General features: G+C 36.3%; 1 protein-coding gene across 1 annotated transcript in view; it reads right to left on the reverse strand.

Annotated features, from left to right (window-relative positions):
- Positions 1-19,110, reverse strand: part of MYSM1 (Myb like, SWIRM and MPN domains 1) — a 40,503-nt gene extending 21,393 nt beyond the window's left edge. Inside the window, exons 1-8 of the mRNA XM_044238338.1 lie at positions 19,028-19,110; positions 14,212-14,287; positions 12,633-12,703; positions 10,749-10,826; positions 10,633-10,656; positions 9,462-9,540; positions 6,479-6,577; positions 3,389-4,158 (exon numbers count right to left, since the gene is read on the reverse strand). Coding sequence (XP_044094273.1) covers positions 3,389-4,158; positions 6,479-6,577; positions 9,462-9,540; positions 10,633-10,656; positions 10,749-10,826; positions 12,633-12,703; positions 14,212-14,287; positions 19,028-19,110 — 1,280 coding nt within the window. The remainder of the gene's footprint in view (positions 1-3,388; positions 4,159-6,478; positions 6,578-9,461; positions 9,541-10,632; positions 10,657-10,748; positions 10,827-12,632; positions 12,704-14,211; positions 14,288-19,027) is intronic.
- Between the last annotated feature and the right edge of the window lie 2,886 nt (positions 19,111-21,996).

A 21,996-nucleotide genomic window follows, 5' to 3' on the forward strand; every position in this document is an offset into this window, starting at 1 on the left:
AAGTCTCTGCCTTCAGCTCTGGTCATGATCCCAGGGTCCTGGGATGGAGCCCCACATCGGGCTCTCTGCTCGGTAGGGAGCTTGCTTCCCACCCCCACCCCTCTCTGCCTACTTGTGATCTCTGCCTGTCAAATAAATAAATAAAATCTTAAAAAATTTCTTTTTCTCCTAACAAAAAATACTATTAAAAAAATAAATAAAACCATTATTTCTACAGACATTCAAGGAAGGCAAAAAGTAACTTGTGATGTAGAGGGTATTGGAAATTCCACTGAGGGGCACCTGGTGGCTCAACGAGTTATGCACCTGACTCTTGGTTTTAGCTCAAGTCACCAAAATCTCAGGGTTGTGAGACAGTCTCACAGTGGCCGGTGCTCAGCAGGCGGTCAGCCTGGGATTCTCTCCCTCTGCCTCTGCCCCTTCCCCCACTTGCATGGGCTCTCTAAAAAAAATGAATATAACCATGGTGGGTGGGGGGAGCAGAATTCCACTAAAAAGTTTGAGATACCAGTGTGTTTTTACTTCACTTCAATCAAAGGAAACAAACTGCACAAATGAAGCCAAGAGAGCAGGAATAAGCAGTGTAACCAGCTTCCAAAAATCTACAGGAAATCTAAAAACTGTCTTGACTTAAAGATTGCCCAAATCAAGTCTTTAAAAAGAGCTCAGCACTAGCAACATGATGCTAAACAAATGTTAGGCTCCTAGGGGCACCTGGGTGGTTCAGTAGGTTAAGTGCCTGCCTTAAACTCATGTTATGATCCCAAGGTACTGGGATTAAGCCCCTCATAGGGCCCACTACTCATCAGGGAGTCTTGCTTCTCCCCTCACCTGTGCACGTGCTAATAAATAAAATCATTAAAAAAAAAAGGGTAAGGCCTCTAAAGATACTTATTCATGATTCATTTGCACCATCTTTCTCCCTCAACAAACAGAGTGCCTCTGTATTTGCTTAGAACAAGTACTGTCTAAGAATTAGGAGTGTAACAATGAAAAAAACAGACAAAACTCTGCCCATGTGAAGCCTGTATTATCATGGGGAAGGAGGAGGGAGGAAGAGGAGACAATACACAAATAAAAATATAATATCCAGTAGTAATAAGTTCTATGAAGCAGAGCTGGGAGCTATTTTAGATAGGGTGGTCATTAAGTCCTCTAGGTCTTTTGGAGCAGACCTGAAGGATTTGATGAAGCACAGTTCATTAAGACCTGGGGGGCAGAGTAGGGGGAGCATCCAAGGCAGAATGAAAAGTCCGGGTAAAGGACCCGAGATGAAGTGTGAAAATAATGAGTAAGACTGCAAGACCCTGAAAGACCCCCTAATGTGACCTGGAACAAGTTCCTTTTTCTCTCTGAACCTCATTTTTCTCATCTGTAAAATGAGGACAAGGTTGCCAAGAGGACTGGAGACGATTTAAATACATTTAAATGCATTCAGTAGGCATTTATAATGGTATTGGTTACTATCTTAATAAAACATACCCCTCAACAGGAAGTCAGTTGTGTTTTTATGGAAAGGAATTTTTAGCTACAAACAAATCTAGCAGGTCTGTTTTATTTCAAAACTTTACTCTTTTTAAATTTTTTTTAACACCACCTCTAGTTCCCTCTTCTATTTCTGAAGAGAATAGTTTTGAGTTCCTGTTCCAAAACATTTCTTTCTGCTTTCACACTGTTTGCTAAATCACTATATTGAAATAACATTTAAGTGGTTTTATGAACTAAGGCAAATGTCGTTAGGAAACTACTGCCATATAATTTATATCATCTATATAATTTATTCTGCCTTATTGAGGCAAAATTCAAATAAATGAATTTATTCAAATTCAAATAAATGAAATTGATGAAAGCACCATTAAGTCACTCATTGATGATTCATTCAGATAAAAAATTTTTGAGGTATTATTTTTAAGTCCTTCGATTTTGGCCATTCATCCTCTTATTTCCAAAAAAAAAATTAGATACCCGTTGAGATCTAATTTGATTGGTCCTCTTCAATAGTGTCAATCAATCAGGCAATGTGAAATAATGGGGAGACTGATGGACAGGGTTGAGACCTGCGCATAGGTCCTTCTGTCCGTAGCTGGTTGTATAATAAAAGGCAGACCCCCAAACCTCTCCTGACCGCAGAATCTATCAAACACTTTAGAAAACACCACCTGCCTATTTTTAGGCCAGTTGTGAGGAATCAAAACATAGAAAAGCTTTCTGTAAACTGTAAAGCACTGTGCAACTATCAGTTGTTCCTTGTAATTCTTCTTTCATTTGATACCACCCTAACCCAGAAATTTTACTTTTAGTCACCTCAACTATCAGTCAAGAACAAGAGCAAAAATACTTCATTTAGAATAGAGCTATCTTTGAAAACCAAATTAATATTGTACAGCAATGAAGGTTACCGATGTAGTAAGCCTGGTTATTTGTTTTCCTTTGGCAATCTTCCTAACTTTTAGCATAACTTCTCTGTAAAGCTCGCCCTACATAATTCTGTATCTCCTGAAACAAAAACAGTAATTATGAATGTTTTATAATGTCTTAAGCTGGTAGGAAAAATTCAAATTATTTGCTGAACACTTAAGCTAATAAGGTGGGAAGTTTTTTGGTTTGTGCCCCATCCAATGCTAAATAATTCAAATTCTGACAATTTAGAAGATAAACTTCATATATTAGAGAATTCCTGTATCCTGCTGGATGAAGAGATTATTAACATATTATGTTATAAGATCAAAGATGAAAGCATTTATAGCAATTTAGAATGGTTTCTGTAATCTAGCCACACTTGATGACAGAAATATCCTTCTGTCACCAAATTTTTTTTTTACTTACAAGTACATGATAAACTAGGAAAGACATTCTCCCCCTTTTCCAGTGCAGTAATGTTTTTGTATCTTCCTAACACTGTCCTAAGAAACTGTTTGTTATTTTTTTAAAGATTTTATTTATTTATTTGAGAGAGAGAATGAAAGAGCATGAGCGGAGAACGTCAGAGGGAGAAGTAGACTTCCCATGGAGCTGGGAACCCAATGCGGAACTCGATCCCAAGACTCCAGGATCATGACCTGAGCCAAAGGCAGTTGCTCAACCAACTGAGCCACCCAGGTGCCCAAGAAACTGGTTCTTAAAGCAAATTATCTCTTTTTTCCAGGACCAAATATTCTTAATGAAAGACAGATGGATTGAGATAGCTAGAGACAACAATATTTACCAAAGCTTTCAAAGAAAATTTCACTATGAGAAATCTTAAGTCTTGCCTATTAAAATACATTCATATGTTTAAGCTCTCCACATCACTACTGATGTAAAATACTAAATTCTGCATAGGCCTAATTAAAATACTCTAGAGCATCATACATTTTACAACAGTATCTAAACTAGAAGTCTTCCTTACCACTGATCCAAAATGTAATTTCTAATTTTCAAATAGCGTTCTGGTGTTTTAGCTTGCCGCCCCTCAAAAAACTCAGGAATTGCTTGTTTTTCTTCTTCTTGAATGGTATTTCTATCTATTTCTACTTCTTGTTCTGGTGGCTTAAGCTCTTCTTCCTCATGGCTCTCCTCTTCCATTTGACAGGAAGAATGAAAAAGCATTTCATTATCACACAAGTCTTTCTGAATTTCACAAGGCTCTGGAGAAGGCAATGGCCTGGCATCATCTATTATTCCATTTCCATCATGTTTTTCAGAGATTTTCATCAGTTTATTACATTTCTGATCATTTAATTCAACTGATTTTTTGTCATTAATGCTCTGTTTTTCAGTCCAAAATTTACTTACTGAACTTGAAAGTGCTTCCATCTCGCCTTGCTTTATATTCTGAAAATAATCCTTGGAAGATTCAGATACAGAATCTTCCTGATTGTAAGCAATAAATTCCCCTTGACTGGTTTCATGACTTTTACTATTAGAAATGTTTAATAAGACATCATTGCTAGGATTCTTTTGAGGAGCTTGAGAAGTCAACTCATCTGCTTCATCTGTGATGTCTACTTCTTCATCATCAGATAACTTTTCAATTTTTATAGCATTCAAGTTGGGATCAGCACGTCCCCTTAAACTTGATGGTGTCCATGCCTTTGTGCCTTCATCTTCATTTTTAGTCTGAAGATCACTGCCGCTCTTCTGATTAGGTATTTCCTTCTCTGGACCATCTAATTTTACCTTATTAAAAATCAAGATAAAAATCCCCATATTAACATTTAAAAATTTATCAACTGGCACATATATAATAAATACAGTATTATTAAACTGACACTTCAATGGTATATTATACCTTTATTGTGCTTTTAAGGGTTTACAACTGCATTTTAAATGTAAAATATCATCATTTCAAATTTCTATCATTATATTTGACTCATTTGTGGCCAGCTGATTTTATTTATCAAATAATCATGACCTATGACCTTGTACAACTATTACCTGTTTTTCAATATTAAATTTAAAACAGGACTCTGTCTCAAATCAACCAGAGAATGAACCAACAACTGTTATACTAAGGTATTCTTTAAGATATTAAAATATTTTCAACAGCTAGTATCTTAGAATGTCAGATACCTCAGCTGATGATTGTTTATAATGCTGAACAGCCCATTACTTAAAGGAATCTATGTCACATATCTTTATTTAGTAAATTAAATTCATCTTTCATTTAAATACAGATATAATAGAAACAAACTATTTTTCAAAGGTTCATTTAATGTAGCTCCAATGTTATACAGCTTATAATTTAAGGCATGAAATTATCTTCCATATGGACTATTACAGACATAAATATCTAGCCGATGGAGAAAAAAATGACTATCAGTGAATATAAATGATTTGAAATAAAATCTTCCCACACAGTTTTCAAAAAATTTTGTACATGACTGGCATACCCAAGGGATTTCAGCTCCTAAAAAGAGCTTACTTACAGATCCTGTATCACAACAGAATCCTAGTATCTAGTATTTGAGATTAATTGGCTTATTATGTAAAGAAGAATAAAAGGATAATAGGAGAGAAAAGGAAATTTGGACGTATGGCCTGGAATAGCCTTTAACAACCTTGCTATTTACTTCAAGCCTCCTGTTTTAACCTTAAAAATTCAGATAGGATTTCATATTATATTTTTTATGAATGTCTCTTTTAACATCACAATATATCCTTTCGTCCCAAGTCTTTGAGTAAAACTGACATCCTAAGATGTTCTGCAAGTTCTAGTTTGAGAAGCATGGGGATTGGAATAACCGCGTTAAACTTTATTCTCTTCCAGAATACCTTAACCTTGCCAAGCTGCCTTGAATATGCATTTGCTTGGTTAAAAAAGGAGCAGATGACTGATATATAATGAATCCATTCCACTCTTTACTTCCCATGCTTAAATGACATTAAGTTATATAAATCTTGTATACAGGATAAAATCCATTATTTGCATTAAAAGAAAACAGCAAATTTCACTTAAGACCTTGTCAAATTCTATATAAGTATGTTCCCAGAACTCAAGCAGAGAAGACATTAAAATTTTCTAAATATCAAACTACATGATTGAACATAGCACAGATTACTTAAAAGATTAAAGAACTACACCAAAACTATGCTTTTCTGAACACTTCAATTTACTGAAGTTTTCATATAATTCTTCAAAAAAAATTATAAAAGTTTCATTGTTATTAAACAGATTTTAGTTTCATGCTAGCATTTATGGTCCCTAAGCTCTAATCATTCCTAAAAGCTACAAGGCAAATCTTCAGACAGAGGTTCTGAGGCTCCTACGATGTCCCGGGTGCCTGCAGGAGGAGGCCCAGCTGAGAAGTAGGCTGAAGCCACAGACCGTGGAGTCCTGAGAATATAGTAGAAGCTGTCGCCATGAGGATGGAGTAGGAACAAAACATTCAGAGCAGGAGCCAGGCCAAGCTTTTGGAACATCCAGCATCAATTTTGCTAGGAGCTCTTAAACCTCCAAGTAAAATCCAGAAACCTTCCCAGCCTCTCTTGCAGCCAGGACAGAGGTAAGCTCTGTGCCCAATATGGGGCTTGAACTCACAACCTCAGAGATCAGGAGTAGCATGCTCTGCCAAATGAGCAGCCGGGCACCTCTAACAGCTTGTATTTTCAAACACCATTCTAGAGCTTGTGGGCTTGCTCTTCTGGACTGGGTGTTGTACTCATATATTGAAAAGACTGGTTTTTAAATCAAACTCTTCTCAGAACTTACAAGTAGGCATCTTGCCAATAAAACAGCAACAAAAACAAAAAAAAGCTACAATGCAAATCTTTAAAAAGAAAAGATATTTTTCAGGAGCACTTAATACTCAAAGCACTTAAGATACGCTTTGAGATTTCTGAACATAAACACGTGTTGAGTACTTTATGAATATAAAATACTTTCACTACAAAAACTTTGAATATTGACATTAATGCCCAAATTAAAGCACTACTTTTGCTTCCTAATTTCATTCATTGCAAATACTATTACTAAGTTGGATATTTATATCCTGCTTACCTTATTTTTAAAATACTGCCTGGCATAACTCTTAACTTGTAAAACAGTGCGACTTCCAATTAGCTTTGCAATTTTGGTCCACCTTCTGCCAAATTTAGCCTATGTTATCAAAATGGAAAAGAAATTGATTTTGATTAACTTACTTGTTAATATTCCAAGCAACTGCACATTAAAAAAAAAAAAAAAAAACCTAAAAGAACCACCCATCTTTATTTATTTTCTAAAGCACACAACAAGCCTGATATATAAGCTAAGACTCTTAAAAGTAAAGCCCACACTCTTGGAATCTGGACTTCTGAAAACTGACCAAAATGATTTAGAAATTAGTTTTCTTTTTACAGCTATCTAAATGAAGATTCTCCACTTTTATGTATTCCTAACAGTATGTATTCATATTGAACATTACAATGTTCCAAATCTAAAAAAACAAGTGCCTGAAAAAGAGGCAGGTTACATTTTCCATTTATAGAATCAACTGATTATGTTCTGGAACTAATTTCAAAATATCTTTTTTTACCCACATTCCATCTGGCACAATATCTATTACCTGTCCCACAGCAGATACCTTCACTCTACCCAGGTATCACAGAAAACGGACTTCGAAAAACGAATGAATCACAAATGAAGCGACCTGTAGCCAGCACCTCCCTATATCCCAGTACTGTTAAAGGCTTATGCCCGCTAATGGCAAAGTTGTGCTGGGGAAAAAACTGAAACGCTGAGAGAGCTCTGCTGTTTTCTGAAGCACAGAAAGGAATGAAATACAATTTTAAAGCTAAAAGGAATTTTTAGGTATCAAGTCTATTATTTGAGACATAAATCTTCACAGTATCTTCACAACTCAGGGAAGCTGATCCCAGGGCCAGATTTATATAACATTTATAGGTCATGACTTATGGTGGCAAATCATCTTCAAAACCTGACCCAATGATAAGTTAATTATATATTTATTTCTGATATTCATGAGAAAATATGACATGTGAACAATTTCTTAAAACAAAGTACTTCTGGGAAAATTCTTAGTAAATATAAATTAAGATTGTTATTAACTAACACTAGCTAAGATCAAATTAATGAACAATTAGTTAAATTTTGTGGGAAGAAAGCAAATGAGTAACTTCATAGGATGGAGCACTTTTGGACAGATCAAAGATCTGGACAGAGTACAGCCAGTTGGGATTGTAGGGGCTTGAGCATTATGAAAATTGGAGAGGGTATGTGAACAAGAGGAACAAAGAAAACACCAATTTCAAAATAGAGCAGAGACAATTCTATGCCCAAAAGGGAGGAAAAATTTTCCTTTCAGTACCACATAATTCCCTTTTCTAAAGCCTGAGAAAATTCAGTGTATAAGCAAACTATATCAACAGGTTAAAAAGGCTGTGACTAGGGGTGCCTGGGTGGCTCAGTGGGTTAAAGCCTCTGCATTCGGCTCAGGTCATGATCCCAGGGTCCTGGGATCGAGCCCTGCATCGGGCTCTCTGCTCGGCAGGGAGCCTGCTTCCTCCTCCCTCTCTCTCTGCCTGCCTCTCTGCCTACTTGTGATCTCTATCTGTCAAATAAAATAAATAAAATCTTTAAAAAAAAAAAAAAAAGGCTGTAAATACAACCAACAGTTCCATGTAGTTTTGTGGGAAAACATTCTAGGTTTAAAATATCTGTTTATGTATATAGACAGATACCTACATATGTATATAAATAAATACATATTGGCATATACAGGGACAAATATCTCTGGAAGGACATGCAGAGAACAGATAACAATGGTTACCTAAGGTGAAGAGAACTGAAGGCACAGACAGGAGTGACAGGGAGACTTAACACCTATAACTTTATATACCCTTTGAAGTTTGACTCATGCAGACATAGCCCCTATCATCACCACCTAAAAATACACAAGCCATTTTTGTGTATGTGTATACAAACACATACACACATATATATATAGCCTTTGGTGAGGGGCAAAACACCAAAGTAGTTAGCAATCTTAAGTAAGTGACTGGTTAATTAAAGTTAGGTATAAAAATGATAATCATGCAACAGAACGAAATATCAATATAAAAAACATCAACAGTATAGGAGAAAACCTCAGGAGGAGATAAAACCTTCAAGATAGTTTATTTATATAAAGACATCACAGAACATACAGAAGTCATGGCGATGTCTATAAAAATACAAACATATTTTATTTCCCATCATCTGTAGAAATGTTAATAATGACATTTCAATTTATATTCATAAAACCCACATAAATATTATACTAATATCCTATATATAATACATAAATCTATGTAATTTCAAAATTAGTTACTGTAATAAATGTACCTTAAAGGAAAAGATATAACCTACTCCTAATAATTAGAAAAAAAAATTTTTGAATATTTACTTAAAAGTTTCTTCCTATTCATAGGGAGAATCTTCGGAATTACAGATGGGTGTACATTTTTTTCTATTATGTAATTTGTGGATATTTAAATAGATTTCAGAACATTCATGCAAAAGATATGTTTCTGGTCTTCAACTGTATACACTAAAAGAATATTCAGACTGTGTGCACAATGCCAAGTATCTGAATAAATAAGAACTCAGCTGATTATGCAGACAGTTCCAAATATCAAGGGTTTTTTGTTGTTATTGTTTGAGGTTTTTTTTTCCCCAAGAGAAGACATCAGGTAAGTAATTTTATCCTTTAATCCAGGTAGTCAATGTATACAGAGCTCAGTATCTTGGGTTTTATTATTACCAAAAAAAAGGGGAGGGGATGAAAATTATCTTAAAATATTGATCCTAGTATATTTTAATATTTTAGTGACTTAGCTGTAAGTTAAAAGGAAGTCTCCTGTACTACAAACATCATCACTACAGAAAAATTAAAGATGTGACCACTGAAAGAAATTTCTGGTCTCCCCAAATTAACCTTATAATTCTATCAATACTGGCTTCTAGAATTATTTTACTATAAATTAAAAATTGCTCTATTTACCAGCCCTTGTTCAAACAGCTCTTTTTCTTCTATCGTCCACTTTACTGAGTAACTGGCTGGTTTTGTAGGAGAGTGTGCCCTGAGGGGAAAAAAAGGAATTGCAAAAAAAAAGTCTGAAATGGAACATTCCATATTTATGCAGCTAAAGGTTATAGATAGCCAAAGGCTAAATTCAATACTATGTGAGTCTAAGAGTTAAAAAAGAAGAGAAGAAAAGGCTGCAGCCTCTACCTGGGGGACAGATTTACCCTGTCTTGTATACTTATCTAGCTCAGGATGATAGGAGCCCCAAGAGACATAATCCTTGGGTCTGAGTGAAGATAACACTAAAAGACATCAAAGGAAGTCAATGTGGTAACAAACAAATACGCTTCCTTAGACTGGACACAAAGCAGCAGATATTAGTACATTTCCAAATCCTGAAAGGCATGTAAGTGTTTAAATTGGCTCCAGAAATATTATCTCTTGATTCTTCCATATAAATCTATGTAAATACCAAGCCAAAAAAAAGAAACTATGGCACGGTTTATTACTTTTGAAATGCAGTCCTTAAGAAATTAAATGGTGATGAAACTCATTAATTTAATTCAAGCAAACCATTCATCTTGTCATTAACTTCTTTGTTGTTGTCTATTTAACAAAATGCAAAAGCCAAAGTGTGCTCACTGCTCAAACCCTTGGCAGTGCTAAATCTGTAAGTCTACCCTTTGAGGAATCATAAACATGAAAGTTTATAAACACTAAATAACATCAAATTTTCTTCTATTATAGGGAAAGGATATTTGTAAAACAGTTAATACTTAATTTCTCTAGATAATTTTTGAAAGCCATAAATTTAAATTAAATTTTTGTTCAACATGAAAATTAACTGACAAGGTAATAGAAATCAAGTCAAATCCTATTAAATTAGATAGCAGCTTTAAAAAACTTCCCCACAAATCCCTAGGAAACCACCTTTTCCATAATCTAATGGAATAGCTTATATAGGCCCATAAAAGAAATTCTGAGATATAAATAATGTCATAAAATTATCTTGTGGCATTCCAACAACTGTATACGAAATTTTGATTTTATATTTTTGTACAACCCAAGGTCAAGAGTTTTTCCACAAGCAAACTATAATTTTTTAATTCTCCTATAATTTTAAAATATAAAATGTATAAGTACATACATGATTTTTGCTGTTTTCTGTAGACTGCACCACATGAAAAAGAAAATAAGGAAGCTTGTGAACAAGTTTTTAAAAATATAAGTTCAGACTTTTAAAGTGTTAAAAATTGATTTTACCTCTTCATGTATTTTTTATCATCTTCCTTTTGATCGAGCCAGAATTTTTCTGGAAGTGATTTTTTAGATAAGTAATACCTGTGTAATTATTAAAGAAACTTTTAAAACAATAACAAAATCATAACATTTTTATGTGACTTATATTAAGTAGGTACTCACATCCATGAAAATCATACTTGAATCTTAGCTAAATTAATTCTTAAAACCTTTTCCAGATCTGCAAAAACTACAATAAAAATATCTACACTTCACAAAGCTGTTATAGATTAAATACCACATGTGAAATCACATGAACACAGCACCTACACAAAATGTGTACTACATAAATGTTAGCTTCTCCTATATGCCCTATTAGAAGTGGTTAAGAGAAGAAACAGTCTGTGTTACATTTAATTTTTTCATTCATTTTTCCTAAAACCTGGGGAATGTAATAGATGAATCTGACTGGCTGTCCAGGATTAACAGGGGAATTTGTTTTCCTAGTTCTAAAGATAACAGAAAGAGTTCAGGGTGTTCTCTACATCAATACTAATAACAGGTCAAATCGACCATGGAGCTTCCCTCTCTGACTCCTTAAAACTGGCTTGGTGCAATACTCTTCAATAAGTTTGACATGTTCTTCCCTTAACAAATATTGACTATATATCATGTATGTCAGGTAATACACTAAGTACCAGAAGCTGAGGACAAAGATATAAGAAAACATCCCTGTCCTCTAAGAGCTCACAAATCTCTTCATTATTTCTGCTTCTAAATCTGGAAGTGAACCCATGACTACTTAAGTATTAATTAATTGAGACTTGTACTTTTCAATGTATCAGCTAATACCACATGTAAACAAAGAATGTAAAATACCTCAATAATATGTTTCTATCATTAAATGTTGAAAATATTATTTTAAATATACTGGGTTAAATAAAATATCTTATTAAAATTAATTCTATTTGTTTTAAATGTGGCTACCAGAAAATTTTAAATGATATATGAGTCTTGCACTATTTTTCTACTGAAAAGCAGTGATGTAGGCTATAGCTGTGATGTTTGGGGAAAGTAAGAGAATAAGAAATCCTAAAAAGGGTTAACCCATGACAATTAAAGGTAAACAGAAACTCTGAAATCAACATAGCAGTAACAGGGAATAAAGGGAACAGAGAAATTCTGGCTTAAAAGGAGGTAGATACCCATAAAATACAGATGAGAGTTAAAAATAAACCACTATGTATTAGACTATTAATAATCTTTACAAAATCATAAAATCAGAAATCATTTTGTTCAACCCTTTCATTTTATATATAAGAAAATGGAATCCCAAAGAAGTTGCCATCATCAAACAGATGAAAGAAACAAGGACAAGAAGCTAGTGACTAAACTGTGGATAAAGTCCTACAACTTCTGAGGGAAAATCTTCATCCTGCAGTATTTGTTTTGTGCTTTTTACTTAGATTCCTCCCACATAACACCTGTAAACTGGCGGAGTGAGAAGTGAGAACTTTTACATATTCTAAGTGTATCTCTGGGTAAATTAACATCTCTGGGTTTTAGCTTCTACAACTGTAGACAGAGGCTCGGACTAAGTGATCTTGGACATGGACTAAAGGTTCTCACTGATTTAAAATGTTTTCTAATTTCTACTCAACATTCAGACAGTATAGACGTGGCTGAGAAAAGAAACTCAAGCATATTGAGTTAGATCCTACACTTTGCAGTAAAACAGAAACAGAGGAATAAAATGCTGCTTTTTTCATAGGTAGCTAACATTATATAATTGCAGTCTGGGGCCAAATAAGGTCCATCTAGTAATAACAGTGGTCTCTTTGGTAAGCCTTGCACTTACAGATTTTTAACCCTAAAATCTTTACTTTCCTCATAATCATTAAAGGATACTCTTCTTCCAACAACATCTTCTCAATGACAGCTCTGTTCTCTTCACTGATGGTGCTATCCAGAGTCCAAGGCTATTAAAAAAGAATATATTTTTCTTTTTACTTACTGCCTTTTGAAATTATCTTCTATGTTTCATTAAATGAAATACATGATATAATGATTACAAGTAATAAAGCTCCCATTTACTGTGCACAGACATATATGATTCCCCCGATAACACTGAGAGACAGGTGTTACTACTTCACTGATGCATCTGGACCACCGCAAGTATTTCAAGTGGAGAAGTAGAGACCTGACACACAAGACTGCTGGATTCCAAGGCTCAGGCTCCTACCCATGGTAAAGACATAATGGCTATCATGTATGAGACATATCAGGTAGCAAACATGTTGCTAGATATGTCACCTATTTCCAAAAGTCACCACAGTTTTTTTTTCCTTTAAGCCACAATCTTTCCTTAAACGATCACACTCATTTTCAACTCTCAAAAATGTTCAGCTCAGTTCTCTTCTCTAAAGTCTATCTAGACTGTTATATCCAACTGCCCACTCCCCAATGTCCACCTGGATATCTAGTGGGCTTCCCAAAGTTAACATGTTCAAAACTCACTAACACATACCTTCACCTGTTTCTCCTTGTGCTTCCAACTTTGTAAACAGCATTATGAGTTACCCAGTTATCCCACGTAGAAACCTAGAAATCATACTGAATTCTTCCCCTTTTTCTCAATCCTGTATCTAATCTACCAAGCAGTTCTATGTCCAAAATATAATTAAAATCTACCCAACTCTGCCAAAACCTCAGGCCACTCTACCACCAACTCTTGCTTAGATGACCACAAATGTTTCCTAATTGGTCTCTGTGATTCTACTCTCGCTTCATATAAGCATGACAGAGCTCAGGTCTGCCTCTCCAACCATCACAGCTGCCACTCCCCGCTTTCCCACTATATTCTAGGCACTGGCTTTCGAGCAGAGTCTCTGTGCTGCTATTCTTTCTGCCTAGAATGTTTTTCCTCAACTCCTCTCTATTACCTTTCAATTAAACTATCACCTTTCGTTTCCTTCAATGACAACTTTATCTAAAATGGGTTCCCCACCCTGTTACTCTCCGCCAGCATCTTGCGTTCTTCATGGTTTCTACTTAATTTGTGTACTTGTTTATCACCTGACTCCCTTTTAGCATACAGGAAACTTGAGAGCAAGACTATGTCTGTCTTGATTATAGCTGTATCCCCCAAATCTGGTCTAGTGTCTGACACACAGTAAGAATTCAACAGATAACTGCTACATGAAAGAAATGAACCCTGCAATGATCCCCATCTTTTAATGAAGAAGCAAAAGTACACAAATCTGATAAGAGCAAGGATTTATAACTAAATCTAGCTGACTCCAAAGTAGTTTCCCAACACACCATTTCAAAGTCAAAAGAAGTAAGAATAAGGTTCTTTCATTTTTAAAGTAAGCAAAAATGTTTCCAGTATACTACCTCTGTAACTGCTGAGAACTAGCACCAAAAAAGAGGTACTCCAGGCAATGAGTAATAGCTTATGCACCGCATATTTTCATGAAATACTTACAATAAGACCATTCTCAGTTCTCCACGATGAATCAAGATAGTGATCTTGTAAAACAGAAGCTGTACTTTCATCACTTCTGTAATAATTAAGAAAATGGGTAAAAAGGTGACATTATACCAATTAATAAATACTACTCACGTAACACAGGAACTGGCAGGACATAGATGTTAAGCAAATATTTTATTCCCTTCTTCCCTTAACAAACAGACTTATTGCAGAAATGCCTACTCGATTTCTTTAAACTTTGGAATATAGAGTGGCTTTAAGCAACCACTTCACCACCACAACCAGAGTCTGTTCATTTCTTTTGTTTCCCAAGAATTCACGAGGAAAAAAAACAACAACAACAACAAAAAAACCCCAAAACAGCAACCACAACATACTCTATGACCATGAACCAACACTTCAGAGGTCTTTGATGACATCCACATGTATATAAGAATTCCACTTTACAATCAATTCTCTTAGTTCTATCTAAAGCATAAAAGTCACCAATAACAGCACTGCCCTCAAAATGAAAAAAAAAAAAAAAAGATCGAAGAGCCAAAATAGAAAATACTCAAGACAGTAAAGTACAAAGAAAATTTGATGTTTTTTTTTTTTTAAAGATTTTATTTATTTATTTGACAGAGATCACAAGTAGGCAGAGAGGCAGGCAGAGAGAGAGAGAGAGAGAGAGAGAGAGAGAGAGAGAGGAGGAAGCAGGCTCCCTGCTAAGCAGAGAGCCCGATGCGGGGGCTCAATCCAAGAACCCTGGGATCATGACCCGAGCCGAAGGCAGAGGCTTTAACCCACTGAGCCACCCAGGCGCCTCAAGAAAATTTGATGTTTTAATAACAATTTATATAATAAAAAAATTAACTTGGGTTATTTGGGGCCTTTTCTATGTTCAGGAGGGATTAAAACTTTGTTAATTCTCCATTCCTTTCCCTGAACTAATAAAAACTCTCTAAAGTCACACCTGTTCACTACTTACACAAAAAACCTGAATAGTTAAGTTTTGGAAAGCCCAATCTATGATATAATTAAGTCCAATATTTGCTTTTTTTATGTCTTGAAGTTACAAGTTTCCTAGAAAACTACTGACTTTTCCCAGACCTAGTCTAGTGGTAAGAATTTTGTACCTCTTAGACTGTAAAAAGGTTTAGACTTTTCAATCTTCAGTTAGTTCTACAGTGGTTATTATAAATTGTGGGACTAACAGATTAGCTACAATAAACTAAAAGCAGTAATTTCTCTCAGCTGTTGGTGGCAAAAAGGTTTTAATTCAGGTTTTAACTCTGATTTGGTAGAGGCTGACAAGAATACTAAATAAAGGATTCTGAGACTTGTATCAGCAGAAGGAAACCTCTGCTTATGGAGGTCTGCCAAGGTACAGGAGGGGGACTAGTATCACTTCCAGTGGGTTTTCTGTTTGTTTGTTTGTTTGTTTTAAGATTTTATTTATGTACTTGAGAGAGAGAGAGATAGAGAGAGAAGGGCGCACAGAGGGAGAGGAAGAAGCAGACTCCCCACTGAGCAGAGAGCCTGACATGGGTCTTGATTCCAGAACTCCCAAGACCTAAGCAGAAGGCAGACACTTAACTGACTGAGCCACCTGGGTGCCTCTCAATTCAGGATTAATGTCTTTTTACAGTGTTCCTCAATAAGGATTAGCAACTTCCACACTTCTGGTGTATGCCTCTGGACACCTGAGTCTCCATAGGTAGCTTAAATTAACATGCTTAAAGCTTAGCTGAGAAACTCCTCTCAAATCTGCTACTCTTCCATTGCTCCCTATCTCAGACAAAGGATATGCATCCCCCTAGTCTCCCAAGTCAGAAATCTGAGCCTGCCCTTATTTTCTTCACAGTGTATTCAATTGGTTGCCCAATCTGTGGGCTCCTACCTTTCCAAATCCAGTCCTTCCACTATATCCATGCTGACCTTTGAAGTCCTGTAGTTTCAGAGCCAGTTTTCCTGCGTAAGTGCATAAGATAAAGCTAACATGCCATTCATTTTCCCTTCTTTATCTTTTTCCGCTTATCCCCATTTGGCCCATCTGTAAGTTTTACTGTTTCTTACCCAATTAGAATGTTAGTTCTATGGGAGCAAGGAGTTAGTTTGATAACTGCTATATACCCAGGCCTTGGCAGAGAAGAGGTGTTCAATCAATATTTGTTGAATGATTAAAGGAACAAAGTAGGTGGAGCATGAATCATCCAGGTCTGTAGGAGTTAAGGAATGAGGATTTTCTCATCAAGCAAGTTAGGGATTGAAGGAAGGAACATGAGATCTGGATGTAAGAAAGACAGGTCTAACTTCAGTAAATAGAAGGGGGCCAAAGAGATAGGGAGCAGTTAAGAGGAAGTGATTATATAAACACTAGAGCGGTGACAGTAATTCAGACCCAGGGAACAAGCAGTGTGAACACGAAGAAGTGAATACATTTGAGAGGATACTTAGAATCAATAGGACTTTAACAACTAATAGGATAGAAGAGGTGGAAGGAGAGAGGTAAGGAAAAGAAATAAAGTCTCCATCTGTGCCTTGAGTTACTGGGCGGATGGTGCCATTTTTTGAACTAGCGAACTTGGAGGCAGATGGCAGGTGTGGTAGGAAAAGTTTATAAGCTGAAACTGAGGTGCTTGTGGAACATCCAAGAACAGAGATTGAGAGAATTAGATAAATGGATCTAAAGCTCGGGAGAAAGATTTGGGTTGGTGACAGATATGGAAAACATCAGCATGTATTAAGCGCAATTTTAGGAAATTCCATTTTTCTTATGGTTAAAATGGTTGAACATCGGCAAATTTTGTATGATCCAACCTAACAGAAATTTAAGGCTTGAGAGATCGTGTAACCAGGGACTATGTGGTTTGTTTTGTCTTATGACAAAACCCCTTAAAAACACTGATTTAAAGCACGAGCAGGAGAAAAGGAAGATAAGGAGGAAAGGTAGAAGTGAAAGGGAAACCAAGGTTTCAATGCTACCTTCTAACTTTGGTACCTAGAACTTAGCAAGTAATTAAAAGTGTGTTTTCAATTAATTCTCAGGGGTTCCACAGATGTTATCACTAGCTGTACCTACACACTTCAGGGGGCACCATTCACCAGAATATAATGTTAATGATGGTCCTTGGAGTTGGAGAAGACAAAGGCTCTGACCATCAGGAACCAATAACCTTTGTAATCCAGCTTGCATGAGTCTAAGATCATTGTAAGTGTCACCAGTAGACCTAAGGCTGAGCACAATAGTAAGAGAAAGGAAAGAAAAAGAGAAGGCAAAAAAAAATTAAACATGATCAGAAAAATAAAGAAGAACCTATGGAAAAAGAGTAAAGCCAATGCTCTGAGATGATCTTCTGTGTTTCCAAGGCTAACTCTCTTCTCTCTGGACTGCAGTTAACCATCCCTGCCCACTTATCACACAGACCTACGTGAAAAGTAAATTAAATCATGCATGCAAAAGCACTTAATCAAGATTAACTTGATAACCTGATCTACACAAATGTGGACAATGACTATTAATAAAAGGTCCTTACTAATCTGAATAGCGTTGGACTGCTTATCCTACAGCTCTGGGAGAGAATGGCTATACGAATTTAATTACTCCTTAACATTTTTATAGTGTTTTAGAGTTCAGCAGAATTTTAAATCCAGTATCTTAATCCCTCAGGGAATGGTGGGTACTGTTCTCCATAATTTACAAAGTCCCTAATATTAGGTTGGACTGTATGAAATTATCATTTTTTATGTTAAAAAATGGTCAAAGATTGGCCATTCCACGTGGTTCATTCAACCTAACAGACTTATAAGGAGGTTGTTCATATTTATAAGCAACATAACTGGGCCGAGTTTAGATCTGAGGTATTTTGATTCCTGACCAGTCTAGGCCTCTTCCAATTCTAAAAGGTGACTGCGGAAGCGTATTTTAAAACTAGTATATATCAATTTCTTACTTGGAAAGCAAGCAAAGGGCTAGATCTCTCATGCTGGATAACGCTTCTTGAAACCACACTGGCCTGTTCTGCAGAAATCTGTATTAAGTAAACTGTGACCATCACTAGGTCTTCACAATAATCTCCATGACGGTAAAGAGATGGTGAAGAACATTTACCTAGCTCCTACCGTATGCTATAGTACATTCCATAATTACTTTAACTGATGTTCACAATAACCATATGAGGCACATACCATGACAGTCTCACATGAGCTGTCTGAAGCTCAGGCAAGTTACATGTCTGATCCAAGGTCACAGTGCTAGGAAGTGACAATGCTGGAGAACCCAGAGCTGTCCAACTCGAAAGTCCTGCCCCTTTCCTTTAAGTCAAGCTGCAGACAGGAAGTTTTTCACAACTAACCCCATGTGGAATAGGAAACCTGTCAGTAGGGATGAAACGACACGCCCAAGGTCACACCGCTTACAAGCGATGAACAAGGATCCCTGAGCTCAGGTCCGGTTGAGAGGCCGCCCTTGTTCTAGTTACTACTGTCCCGAGGGAGCAAAGGGGCGGATTCTGGGGTGGACATCATGAAAGAAGGAATCTAATTGCTTGATAGACTGCAATGTGCTAGGCGAAGTCGGCGTCCTCAGGATATCCCGGAAAAAGGTGAAGCAACCATCCGACACGAGCCTCGGGTACCTACGCCCGCTGGGCTCAAGAGTAGCTTACAAGCCGGATGGGCGCGGCACCTCCCCGGCCGCCGGGAGACCCTGGCCCAGCGGATGGTCCTCTTCTCCCCTGTTCCTTGCTGAACCCGCAGCCTGGCCAGCGTACTCTCCTTGCACCCGTGCTCCTCCCCATCCCTGCGAGACCCGGTCTCTACGCCTCACCCTGGCTGTGCCGCGGCTGTTACCACGTCCCCTTCGATATCCACATCCGCCTCTTCAGCCGCCATGATGGGACCTAACCCCATCCGTCCTCCCGAGAGATCCCGCGAGAGGTGGAAGACTTGGGGGCGGAGTCTCATGAGTCACGGGGCGGGGGCTGAAGCCTTGTCCAGCCCCTTACGCAAAGGGGAGGAGGGACCTTCAGAGAAAAGTTCGGCAGTTTTCCGGAGGTTTGGTCCTTTGACTTCTGTTGGTTTGTAAAAGACCTTGGGAAGTTGCCCAGGCTTGGGCTTTGAAGAGATAGTGCTCTTGGACAAGTTCTTGGCTCTTCACTTCTCTTATTGATAAAATGGGGATATCTACCTGGAGTTCTGAAAAGATCAAAGCCAGACCTGCTTTGAACTATAACAGGTGCCTGGTTTTCTTTTTCTTTCTCTTTCTTTCTTTTCTTTTTGTCTTTCTTTCGGAAAAGGGTCACTCAGCGATTATGTGAAGTACTAAACAACTTCTATTTTAAAATTGAAAAAAACATTTAAGAATGTAACTTACTTTATTGAGATCTTTACAATTAATTAAAGATTCACTCTCATGACCATTGATCTTTACAATAACCCAGTGAGGACTGGTGTCATCAGTCACACTTTACAGATGAGGAAATTGAGGCTCAGAAAACTGAAATGACTATCAAAGGATGTATTGCTACTCAAAGACAGAGCTTGGACCAGAATCCGGGTCCTTTGACCCTATACTGAGGGCTCACCCTCTACAAATCATATTGAAGGATAAACATCATTTCTCTCAAAGAATTTATGACTTCTCAGGAAATTAGATATTGGCCTTGAGTAGCCTCTACGAGCATTTATGCTCACATTGTTGCAACTCTTCATTCACTTGTCTGCCTCCACCATGAGACTGTGAATTCTTTAAGGAAAAAAGCTCTGTCTGCTAGTCCTTGTACTAGTCCTTATACCGGCAACATTCAAACTGGTGCCTAACATGTCTTAGGAGCTCAGGATTTATTTAACTGGTGAATGAATGAAACAATTTAAGTATGCTCATACAGCTTTCTAAGTGTTTCAGGCACCTTTCCACTGTTATACCTCCTCATATCACTTTTTGCTAAATTTGTGCAAAGAACAGAGGACACAATGACTAAATTTAACTGAGATATCTCTACAGTTTCATAGTATGTTCAAAGGAGTTTTCAAGTGATCATATGTTTAGATTTTTTTCCCAACAAAATGAACTTTCATAATTATTCCTATTTTCCATCATAATTAGTCCCTTTAAATTTAGTTCTTTATAATACCTAACAAAAATTTTAACTCATTATGATGCTCTGCTTTCCATAAACTGAAACTGAATGAATGTCAGAATAATTTTAGAGCAATAAGGGCAGAAGATGAATTACAAACAGAGAGGATGGGTCAAGGCTGATGTGATCTCCTGTTGTATCCCACATATTGCATAGGGTGGAATCACTCTTGGACCTCCCAAGAATCATGCAAATCATGCAAATTAATTATTATCACCCCACCCCATCCCCCATTTTAGAGGTAAGGAAGCCAAAGTTCAGAAAGTTACAGTTAGATTCCTGAGTCCTAGAGGTGGAATTCCAACCCAAGTCTTTCATATATACACATATATATATTAAATGTATATAATATAATAGTATACATAAAATATGTTGTGAATTAAAATATAGAGTATGTATGTATATATACACATACATACATACGTATATATATTAAAATATGAAGTATGTATATATACATATATTTTATTTATCTATTTTAATATATATATTTTATATATTTTATTTATATATTTATATATATTTCTATATATATGTACGTATGTACGTATATATATACACACATACTCTATTTTTTAATTAAATAATTAATTTTAACTTAATTTTAATGCATATATATGTATATATACACATATACATGCTCTATATTTTAAGTCACAACAAAAGCAATAGGGTCTTTCACAATACTACATGAATTGGTTTAAGAGTAAATCATAATCAGGTAATTTTCTGATTTCTTTGAGGCACTTAAATCTAGAAATGAGTAGAAAGTGTATTTTGAAGGTTAGAAACTTATCTTGGGTGTATAGAATCCTTCTCAGTCCACTATTACACCTTTATTTTCTTCATTGATCCTAAAATAGATTTGTCAAGAGGTACCATACCTGTAAATCCTCACAAATATAGTTAGAGGAACATTCAGTCAAGAAAGTGTCTGGCTCATATTTTAACTGCACTGCGTTCAAAGACATTAGAGACACAGCTTATTCATTTAATTTCTCCCTATTTCTGGTGAAAAAAGATCACTGCATTTTTATTGAAAAAGCAAAGTATAATTGCAATATTAATTCATAAAAAGCTGGCATGTTAGCGATCATGCTAATTAGCTCAGATTTGTAAAGTGCTTTAAAAGCAGGAACTGTCACACAACTGCTCACTAATGTTATTGTTACATTATGATCCAAACTGTCAGCTAAATGATTGCCAGGAATTCAAGAGTTCCCATTTTAAATAGAAAATGGCCAGTGAGCAGGGAGGAAAACTACTTTATCTATGCAGAGGTGAGATAATAGATGAATGCAGACATAGACTTAAGGGCTACGCTTGGCAGGCATTGGAAATGGCTTGAATTGTTCCAGGAAAACAAGCTGCATTTTATTTTATTTTCCCTCCCCAGTTCCCTGAAATCACATAAGGTAGCTACTGAAAAAGCTGTTCTCAGTATGTTGTAAGGAGCGTCTGCCAATGTACTTCTTAACATTTTAATTACAGTAATGCTACATCCATCTGACATTATGTGGAAGGGAAAGAAAAGATGCCAACATTAATGAGCTCCTACTGTGTGCCAGACATTTTACAGACATTATTTCTTTATAGCCCTTTGAGGTAAGGAATTGTTATTTTCACTTACAGATGTGGTAACTGAGGTTCAGAACAG

This window comes from Neovison vison, chromosome 2, assembly GCF_020171115.1.
Source record: "Neovison vison isolate M4711 chromosome 2, ASM_NN_V1, whole genome shotgun sequence".
Taxonomy (NCBI): Eukaryota; Metazoa; Chordata; class Mammalia; order Carnivora; family Mustelidae; genus Neogale; species Neogale vison.